The sequence below is a fragment of the Anneissia japonica genome, unplaced genomic scaffold, assembly GCF_011630105.1.
Source record: "Anneissia japonica isolate Jap-2015-1 unplaced genomic scaffold, ASM1163010v1 scaffold287708_len1499824_cov190, whole genome shotgun sequence".
NCBI lineage: Eukaryota > Metazoa > Echinodermata > Crinoidea > Comatulida > Comatulidae > Anneissia > Anneissia japonica.
Window position 1 is genome coordinate 1,201,443 of NW_022752295.1, and position 10,354 is coordinate 1,211,796.

Below are 10,354 nucleotides of genomic sequence, written 5' to 3' on the forward strand. Positions count from 1 at the left end.
GCTCCCTAGTGTCACCAAAAACGACGGACTGGGGAGGCAAAAGAGATGTGGTAAAGTACTGTAACTAAGGCAAACGAGGGTTGCTAGTGAAGGATAATGTGCTGATAAATTAAAACAATAATGGGAAAAACCGAACTATCAGATGCTGATTAAGTACAGGTGAGTACTGATAAACATAAAAAGAGGGTGTTCGAAGATAATGAAATTGATTGTTATGAGGAGGCTTAAGGACGTAAATGTGGCTCTGTTAGGCGGTTGATGAAGATCCACAGGGAGACTTATAAAGCAAAGATGAGTGCTTAGGATTTATAGAGCAAAGAGGAGTGCTGAGGTGTACCAAACCACGGCGGTGGATGTAATAAAGAGGGGCTGTATATATAGTTACTTAATTATTATTTGTTTCAGGTATTGGAGTGCGTTTGGATGCGTGACGTCAACAGCTAAAAATAGTCTTCAATCTAACTGTAATTGTAACCACACGACAAGCTTCGCAGTATTGATGAAAGTTACAAATGACGATGTGGTAATGCGTACAGTTGTTATGTTTTATTATGTTTTTGTTTGAATAAATGTAATAAACTTAGCAAGTAATAGCTGATTTTAAATGTAGTACAAACCCATAGGCCTTTATGTGTTTTCGTAGTGGAGGAGGCTGCGTATAATAATATATACTGTGTTTTTTAATACCCATTATACTACCGTAAAACCTCGAATTGAAGCCCAGTATATCGGAGAAGCCCATCTCGAATTGAAGCCCCCTCATTAGTTCGCAAAATCAGCCTCGAAAAGAAGCCCATCTCAAAAAGAAACCCATGGGCTTCTTTCCAAAATAGCATAGGCTTCTTTTCGATATAGTACAGTACATACACATGTGCATGAATGAAAACAAAATAAATTAAAAACAAACATGGTTTATACATTAGTTTAGGTGATTTAATGCCAGTTAAATACACTTCATAATACAGATGATGTTACATTGACCTTATTTATTGTTTAATTGTACAAAATCACAAAATTTACAACATTCATTTTGGAAAGAAGCCCATCTCGAAAAGTAGCCCATTTTGAAAAGTAGCCCATCTCGAAAAAAAAGCCTATCCAAAGTTTGCAAAAAAAAAAAAATAAATAAATAAAAGAAGAAGCCCAGGGATTCAATTCGAGTTTTTACGGTATTGTACTGTATTGTATTGTTATTATTAATAATGTTATTATTATTATTATTATTATTATTATTATTATTATTATTATTATTATTATTATTAATTTTATATTATTTTCTCATCTAGACTCCGCCTCCCCATGAAACCGCCCTCTCTTGGATAATGTACATCGGTTGCGGTGTATCGATTTTTGCGCTCTCAATAGCTCTGGCTACCTTCTCTTATGTAGGGTACGTATTATAAAACATTGTGGCACCAGGCACCATCTCCACCAGTCCTTTCTTCAAAAATTATGTTCACGTCATTACATCCAACCCCAGGTCTAAAAGTAGATTAACACAGGCGGCTAAACTTCTAATTCCAAAAACATAACACAAAATAATCAAAACTGTTTATATAAAAAGTAAGACTTAATCCTGGTCTCCATAAAATTATTACACCGCTCTCCTCGGTATCACTCGGCGACGCTGGTTGTTTGGTTAAATCGGGGAACCTTCCCAAGTATAGCAATTGCAGTTAATACTGTAGTGATTTATAGGACAATGCTTTAGATGATATGAGAACAAAAAAAAATCATTTTATTTGATTTAATTAATATCAACTTAATAACATCACAAAACAGGAACAACAGAATACAATGAAACAAAATTGAGAGCGCAGGTCATCAATGTTGATATCTGGGATAACCCTCTAAATCCCAATAAAGAATTTATTTCCACAGTGGTCCCAATATTTTCATTAGTTTGTATTGGTCTCTTTTGAGAAGGGCGTTATGTTTTCACATGAGAGCACTTGTACAAGTGCAAGTGCTGTCTCACATCCTTAACCAGAATAACTTCCTTGTCCGACATTCTTAACCAGAATAACTTGCTGTCTCACATCCTTAACCAGAAAAACATGCTTGTCTCGCATCCTTAACCAGAATAACGTGCTTATTTTAATTTTCTAAATACTATAGAGTGACGGACAGAATCAAAATCCATATTTGTTTGTGTGCGACGCTTTTAGTTGCTGAACTGCTAATGTTGTGTGGTATCAATATGACGGAACCTCCAGTAAGCTCATATGATTCATTATTGTAGACGTAGTAGTGCTACAGGACTCGGTGGGAGCTTTTTAAGTACGACTATCTATTATAGGTAGCAACTTACTTGACCTTCGCATGGATGTTAAGCCGTTGCTCTAGTATACACTCAATATCCGTTGTACACTAATTGGGCTGTCACCCGATGTACCATATTCGATAGATTAGATGCTCATGAAATAAATACTCTATTCAAACAAGTGTCCATCTAAATACTGAAATGCGCGCCCTATCTTCTTAGGACTTTGAACTAGACAGAAGTTCACTGCATGTTATGCTATTTTCGTCCGAAAGAAATGTATTATTTCTCTAGTTTATATGAATATGTAATGTGGCATTTTTAAAGAACTATTCATGATTGATTTCTTCCGAAGTTATAAATTTTTTTGGTCGTTAAAGCAAAATAGCGTTTACTCCTCCATTTTGGAATAGTATTCTGACGAATAAAATTGTATTATCACAGGTTTTATGTACAGTTATCGCCGTGATTTTGCACTTTTCCTTTCTGTCTGTGTTTGCTTGGATGCTCGTGGAGGGCATACATATGTATGTCATGATAATTAGAGTGTTCGGTAGCGAGAACATAAACTTCAACTATTACTTCGTTATCGGCTGGGTTTTTCCGATGATTGTTGTTGGAGCCTCTGTTGGAGCAAAGCTTGATGGATACGGTACCAAAAACAGGTAATTGTCTTCTCAAGGCATAGGCCTATGTGACTATTAATCTAAAACTTGAAACCTCTGATAAATTGTATTTCACAGATTTCTGATTTCATAAAGATTTGAAAGTAATTTATTATATTTAGACCCGTAAAATTGTGGTAAAATGTTTGATAAACACATATAAATATATTTATAATGTGTTGCTATATCTTTTAAGCTGTTGGCTCGACGTTGAATCTGGACTGATTTGGGCGTTTGTTGCTCCGTCTATTTTCGTCATTGTGGTAAGAACTTGATAAACTGTATGTTCAGATTATCTTCATCATTTTTAACACTAACATCGTCAGTTCTTTATCGCGTTTTTGGATCTTTTGGTTTGGTTGCAGGTTAACTTTCTTATACTTATTCGGGTTGTGACCATCATCAAAAGAGCAGCGAGTATCTCCGATGACGAAATGTTGAAAGTGAAGTAAGTTGTTAACACTTTTATTATTTCATATATTTCATAAAGCTACTAGATTATCTTTGACCGCGTAGGGAGCTAAGAAGGGTTGTATTTCTGAGTACAAGTTAGTCCTACTGTATAATCTTATATTATTGAACACTTGGATCATAATTTCATAAAATCACCCAAAGTAAAGACTTTTGTATTGTCTGAAATATTATTGTTTTGTTTTTAAAGCTGGTTTTCCACTAGGCGAATTTATTCGCGCGAAACGAAAATTTTAGCCTATGTATGTGCAGTTAATTTTTCATCACGAGATTCTCAAGTGCGCAGGTAGGTATATAGACACAAATTTGTGATTCGCTCGAATAAATTCGCCTAGTGGAAAACCGACTTTACACTCAGTGATTTGACGTCAATGTGAGTACTTGGGCGAGTAAGTGGCCGAGCGGTAAGACAGGAGCGCCGCTATAGATACAGCCTTAACATCGGCGCTAGTTCCAGCCGCTCCACGCCCATGGTTTAGTAGAACCAAGTCTTCACGGATAAGGACTTAAAATGGAGGTCCAGTGTATCTGACTCGTGTGCACTTTAAATAACCCTTGCATTTTTCGTAAGAGTAGGGGGTTACCCCGATTTATGGTTCATTTCAGCCCCTGTCGTTGTGGAATGATGTGAACATGTAGCTACCTTAAGCGTCTCTTTACGGACCACGCCCATACGCAATGACGCTGCAAGTTATGGGGTTTTCTCCTACCTTTAACTTTACCTTTACCTTTACTATAAATCAGTACAAAGTGCTATATTTATCAACATATTAAAATAAAATATAAAACTAAAAGGCTACAATAGTTATTAAGTTTCTCTATTGCTAATGTCCGCAGATCAACCATCAAAGGTATCGTAGTTCTCCTACCCATTCTCGGTGTCACGTGGGTGTTCGGATTGTTTGCTATTGGCTCAGCAACATTGCCGTTCCAGTACATCTTCTCGATCCTGAACTCTCTCCAAGGCCTATTTATCTTCATCTTTTACTGCCTGATGAATTCAGAGGTAGGCCTAAGTCACGAAAGGGATACATACTGTAAATGTTATTTTCAATGAGTTATTTTAGCTTCAAAATAGTTATTTTCTACTATTTTTAGAAACTGATTACAGCAATCCTATTAGACTTAACTAGCATAATACCCGTGCTCCGCACGGTTTTGAGTGAGCGGAGAAAGGTGGCGATGTATATAGTTGATGTTATGGGAAGTTCGGAGGCAACCATTGTGGATGTTATGTTTGCATTGTCTTTGTAGATAATGTTTTGAATGTCTTTGCTGAATAGTCCTTGTTAGGAATTGTTTGATATAAGGCCTACATTAGGCTAATATTTATTTATTAAATAAAGTTTTGTTCATACGTGTAATTGGAGTTGGAAGATATTTCCGAAAAATAATTACTAAATAGACTGAACCAAACAGATCTATTTTTTTAGTCTTGCTCATTTTACTCTATGTTCCCAGGTTCGTTCGTCTTTCGAGCGGAAACGCAAACAGCATCAGCTGAACAACAGAGATCTCAACTCTACATTTGATGAATCGGTACGAATTATTAAATGTTTTACACATCAACTGTATTAGACACAAACATATATTTTTTGGATCAAAATAATCGCTTTGTCGAATAGTACTTTGATGAATTGTTCTTACAGTAAAACGATTCATACTTCAAGTTGTACAAAATGAACATAATTGCGTCAAACATTAGTATTTCTGCATTAATCTGCTTGTAGACGTGGCGCTAGGATTTGCCAACAGGGGTTTCGAGGTCCCCAAAGTGGGAGGGCCCTCCCGACGACAGCATAAGTGGGCATATTTGTTTGTCGGTAAAATTTTCTCGGAAGTGGTCCGGAAACTATGACAAATTAGGGGTTTAAAATGTTTATTTAATCGATTGAGTCTAACGTAAAAATATAAAAATCGTAAATCAATAATCAATTTTGTTCTCTTCGACAAATTGTCAAGGGGGGGGGGGAGTTCTCCCCAACGAGGGCCCGTCCAACAATGCTTGTTCAGAAGTGTCTGTTAAGCCGGGCACATAACTGCACCGATCGTCATTATTCTTTGCGTGCGTTGCTTTCTCTACGGAATCGCGTTGGTCGTGTGCCCGACATTGAGAGTTGCCAGAATAAAATACTTGTTTTTCTTAATGTATGACAACAATTGAATTGTCTTCTTATTTTTTAAGTCTCTGTGATATTTCTCCCATTGTTAGTCTGTAGTAATAATTTAAATTCTTTAAATTAATTAATTTCGGCATAATGAATGAACTGTGATTATGATTTCCCTATTTTAAATGTTACATTTCAAGTGACAGCTGTTAGATAAAAAAAAGGCCTATTGTTTGTTTCATCGAGGAAACAGATTTAATATTTGTTTGTGAATATTTTTCTCTTGTTATTTGTCAACTGATACAGCGAACAGGAAAAACAACGAAACAATCAAAGGTGACGGCGGTCTCGTTGACCCAGCTTCGTAAGTATTTTTAGGCCTACACTGGCTTCGGTGGCGCATTTTGCAAACATGGATCTATGAACTAAAGAAAGCAAATGTAATAATTTCATAATACAACTGCAATTTATCTTGTATTTAGAATACCATGTTTTCATTATTGATTTGTTTTATTCAATTTAGAAAGTACTGACGACAAGAAAGATGTCATCTCCATTACAGTAGCCAAGAACAAGGTACGATTTTACTCATATATATTCTACATATAAACTAATGGAATAATAATGTGAATTATTGATATTGTTTATAGGTGCAAATCATATTTAAAATATTATTATTATTATTTTTTTTTTTTTTTAGTGTTGCATTTTATTTAGGTATATTGTTGATGTAATACTTTAAAATTATGATTGTGTTTATGATTAATTTTCATAGGTGGATAAACGGAAATGTTTTTTTTAATGAATAATCTACAAGTAACATCAAGCAGTCCGGTCGTTCACAGCAAGCATCAGTCGATGAAAATACATCTTTTTGGTGTGACTTTCAAAAGTATAGAGAATTAAATCGCTTCTGAAGGGGGAACTAATTTTTGGCGCTTTGGATGGATTGGATATTTTATGCTGTGTTGATATTTTTACTATTTATTGTAAAATAATGTATTTATGGAGTTTGATTCGTGAAATTTTAACATCTTTAAATATTTTTCTGTATTATCTTACGTGTATATTGTTTATGTGGACTGTCTTTTTTTAAATTGTAAATATTGTGCAGGAAAGTTGATTAAAACAGGCATTAGCATCTGCCTGAAAATGTATACGTGGTAAAAATTTTCTAGATAAAAATAAATAATAATTTTTGATCTAACTGATCGCTAAAATCAATTTTGGCAAATGATTCTTGTCAATGCAATTTATATTTCATGTGTTTTTCTGGGTATATTGGCATGGGTTCCGGTACGTTCTGGCTGATGCTACCCGCCATGTTTTTCACCCTACTTGTTGCTACCTTAGGCTAGACCAATTATCACATGACTTTTTATCACCCGGCCTTTTGCCCGAAGTTAGGTCTATGATAATTAATTAGTGTATCGATAGTTAAGTTGTTAAGTTTGTTCATAAAATTTGTTTACAGGACGTCTCCGTCTAATTAAAAACCACCTCAATGGACCTTTCCGCTAAGCTCCGCCCCTTGGATTTTGTTGCTAAGGTCCCACAAGACGGCAGTGTTAAAACATACGCGAACACGTGCGTTTGTGGGACAACACGTGTGTTTGTAAGACGCGCGCGTATTCCTAGCGCTGTTCTGATTAGTCAGTTGTTAAGTTTGATTGACACTTCGGAAAGGTCTATTAATGTTCATATTCGCTCATTAAACACCACTTTCTTTCCTGTGGACCTGGATGAGTACACCTTTGATTATTTTGTGATTTTTCCCCCAATTAGACACCAAGCTGCTATGGGCCATCTCGGTCCCAGACGCACGTGGTCTTTATTGGAAGGAAACCTGTACTAATAACAAAACGCACTCCTTACACTTAGAAGAGTAAAATTTAATTTTATTACAGTTTATATTTTCCAATTATAATATGAATAGTCATTAAGAAAACGAAAATAAATTGATAATAATAGCTTAACACATAAGCCTAATCTTGAATAGTCAGAATGTTAATTCTGCCACGGATCGGAAAGTTAAGTACTGTACTTCCGATTAATAATATCCCTATTGTTGCGCTGTTAGCTTTGTCACCATATGCGTTGATTACACCTGTGTGCTAGTGTAATGCTAATTAGCAATCAATGCGGCGTATCATCATACTGATATTATTTTTACGGTTTTATGGTATCTGGTTGTCCACATGTCATATATCTAGGATGGACGTGATGTACTTAGCATAATTTACGGTAATTCATATAATTAATGAATCCGATATGATGAGAGATTATTAAACTTTTATGAAAGTTTGTGGCAACCTGCAACAGAGACTTCCATTTTATTGATCGACTTGCTTTTTCTCTGAGGCTTGCTCACGCCTGGGAATTGAAGCTAACTAACTAACACTAAATCCTTTCCGAGCCACTGGGGCTCATAGGGCTGGAGCTTATCCCCAGTTTCTGTAGTGTGAAGCGGATGAGAGTTGTACTCCCCCTGGACGGGACACTAGTCCATCGCAGGTTAGTCCCCAGCAGATTGCTGGTACCCATTGATACAGCTGGGTGGACTGAAGCAATGTAGCTAAAGTGCCTTTCCCCAGGACACAAGCGAATTTGCACAGCGGAAAACCCCGACCTTACGATTGAAAGTCCGAACGTAAACAGCTGCGCCAAACTGCCGCTAGCATTGAAGCTGGTCCAATCAATATTAGTTCTATTTTCACCACGACATTCATATTACAAAAATAATTTAAAATGTAAATAACGATTAACACATGTCTCGAAATCATCGTTTTACTATTATTGCTTTAAATTACAGTAGAACCCCTACTTTGGTACACCCCTATCAATTATTATTATTAAGGAGACACTCTTCTGCCACAAAACGAGAGAAAGTGTAATAACATATGGCTAACCCCTATTAACGGGATACTCTTTTTGGTCCTGAATGTGTCTCCTTAATAGGGGTTCTACTGTATTAGAAAATTCGAAAAAATATAATAATGTATAGCTTTAACATAATTTATATAAAGATTTGATAAAACTTTGCTATAAATCACACCCGCATCATTCATTTGATAATTAGTGTCACTAAATATTTTCCAACCAACAGTAGGAAATGTACACAGATGTAGCCTGTATGCAAGATAAGGTCCAGCATCACTGACACATTTCGATCTTCTAACAATACATTTTCTTTGTAATCCTTATAATGTCTCTCCCACAACTTTTATTTCGTCCGATATCTAACAGATGATATTTGATTGGCTGGTATTTTGCGAATAACTGTACACTCTACACAGACGTGTTCGTTGTGAGAGAATAGCTTTATTGCATAGAAGTTCATGCAGATATATATATTATAAAATAACCAAGCTAATGTTACGTTATAATAAAGTCACACATTGGTTATCAAGACGTTTGTTTTTGTAAAACCATAAATACGTATTTATAACGTAATTTTCAACAATATAACGTTGCTAACGTAGATCCAACGTTGTATTAATGTCATTTTCTGATATAACCTAAGCACAAAGTTCGCGAAACCTTCTTGAATATTTATCATTTGTGTTTGCTGGGAAAGTATGTTATGAAGATGAAGGTCTATCACCAAACAGTGACGTCATGTAATAACGGGTGCTTATTCGTATCCATAGCGACTCGTGAAACGGATTGCCAAAACGAGATTCCGGTACCTTTGTGATTATTGAAAGGCTCACACATATTGATCGTTGGATTCACAGGATCTAAAACAAGAGGTCTGTGAAAGAAACCACAAGTCGTTAGATGATATGATCATTACATACACTTCCTCCCTATCCCCCCCACACCCACACCCACATACAACCACATATAATATGTAATTAAAAACTTAACATAAAGAAATAAGCATACGCCATATGGAAATATAATAGTAAATAATTTATAAAAGTTAATAACAAAACTCATCACCAACAGGGTCTGTCATTTAGGGACAAAAATAAAGACAAGAAAATTAATATTGATTATCATATATTTGTTTATGTATGTTTAATACATACAATTAATTATCTATTATCATGTTTTTCCTTTCTTACTCTCCTATATACTACAATATGACCTATAGTAGATCAAACCGTAGATATTTGTAAAGAAGATTAATAAAAAAAAATGTTCCTATTAATAAGTCAATGATAGAACCATACATATTAACATTTAGGGGATATCAATTTAAAACTCTAAACGTATTAGAACGATTGAAAATTAAAAGGTTCACGTTACTTACAATTCAGGATGTTTAATCGTTTTCTGACCGTCAGGTTGATATTCGTCGATCAAATGACAACCTTGCCAGTCAATATTAATAGCAGTACCTTTTGCTAACTCACACATAACTGTTTTCATCCCCTGGGCGGTGTCAACATCGTCCCCTGCACCTGCGCGCTTCCAGCACCAGATGACTAAGGACTCGACAAAGTTGGCTGAGAAACGTTGATTGCTATGTCGTTGGGCTATATGAATGTTCCAGTGGTTTAACAAGCGCATGAGGTTTTTCAGTTTAAAGGGTAGTTTGCTAAAGACTTCAAGGCGGACTTCCGTTAATGCGGAAGAAAAGTAGTCCCTCAGTTCGTAGTTACGGAGCATTTTATGATACACATCTGAAGTTTACACAAGAAAAACAGATGTTAATAGATGGAGAAAATTATGACAAATGAAAAAAATACCAAGGTTATTATTGCACGACAGTGACAAGAATTGTTATTACGGATTAGAATATTGAGACTTCTCTCTAAGCAGATTTTGAAACGAAAGGCCTACTCATGGTTGGGTTCAAGTTAATTAAATAAAATAAAAAAAAAAAAAAATAATAAAAT

General features: G+C 35.4%; 2 protein-coding genes across 2 annotated transcripts in view; one reads left to right on the forward strand and one right to left on the reverse strand.

The window, feature by feature from the left end:
* Positions 1–7,236, forward strand: part of LOC117122218 (adhesion G protein-coupled receptor L3-like) — a 24,269-nt gene extending 17,033 nt beyond the window's left edge. The window contains exons 12-21 of the mRNA XM_033267728.1: positions 1,287–1,390; positions 2,119–2,215; positions 2,708–2,928; positions 3,125–3,191; positions 3,294–3,376; positions 4,237–4,405; positions 4,861–4,938; positions 5,814–5,871; positions 6,031–6,083; positions 6,283–7,236. Coding sequence (XP_033123619.1) covers positions 1,287–1,390; positions 2,119–2,215; positions 2,708–2,928; positions 3,125–3,191; positions 3,294–3,376; positions 4,237–4,405; positions 4,861–4,938; positions 5,814–5,871; positions 6,031–6,083; positions 6,283–6,309 — 957 coding nt within the window. The 3' untranslated portion in view covers positions 6,310–7,236. The remainder of the gene's footprint in view (positions 1–1,286; positions 1,391–2,118; positions 2,216–2,707; positions 2,929–3,124; positions 3,192–3,293; positions 3,377–4,236; positions 4,406–4,860; positions 4,939–5,813; positions 5,872–6,030; positions 6,084–6,282) is intronic.
* A 152-nt stretch (positions 7,237–7,388) lies between these two features.
* On the reverse strand, positions 7,389–10,163 carry LOC117122258 (inactive 2'-5'-oligoadenylate synthase 1B-like). The gene is made up of 2 exons (XM_033267792.1): positions 9,766–10,163; positions 7,389–9,261 (listed from the first exon to the last, which is right to left on the reverse strand). Exons 1-2 carry the CDS (start codon positions 10,122–10,124, stop codon positions 9,108–9,110), a joined length of 513 nt encoding a protein of 170 aa, XP_033123683.1. The 5' UTR covers positions 10,125–10,163; the 3' UTR covers positions 7,389–9,107.
* Positions 10,164–10,354: the final 191 nt, after the last annotated feature.

Coding starts and splice junctions, on each gene's coding strand:
- LOC117122258 (XM_033267792.1), bottom strand. CDS start 10,124: ATGCTCCGTAACTACGAACTGAGGGACTACTTTTCTTCCGCATTAACG. Junction 9,262..9,765: donor ACGATTAAACATCCTGAATT/GTAAGTAACGTG, acceptor TTTCTTTCACAG/ACCTCTTGTTTTAGATCCTG.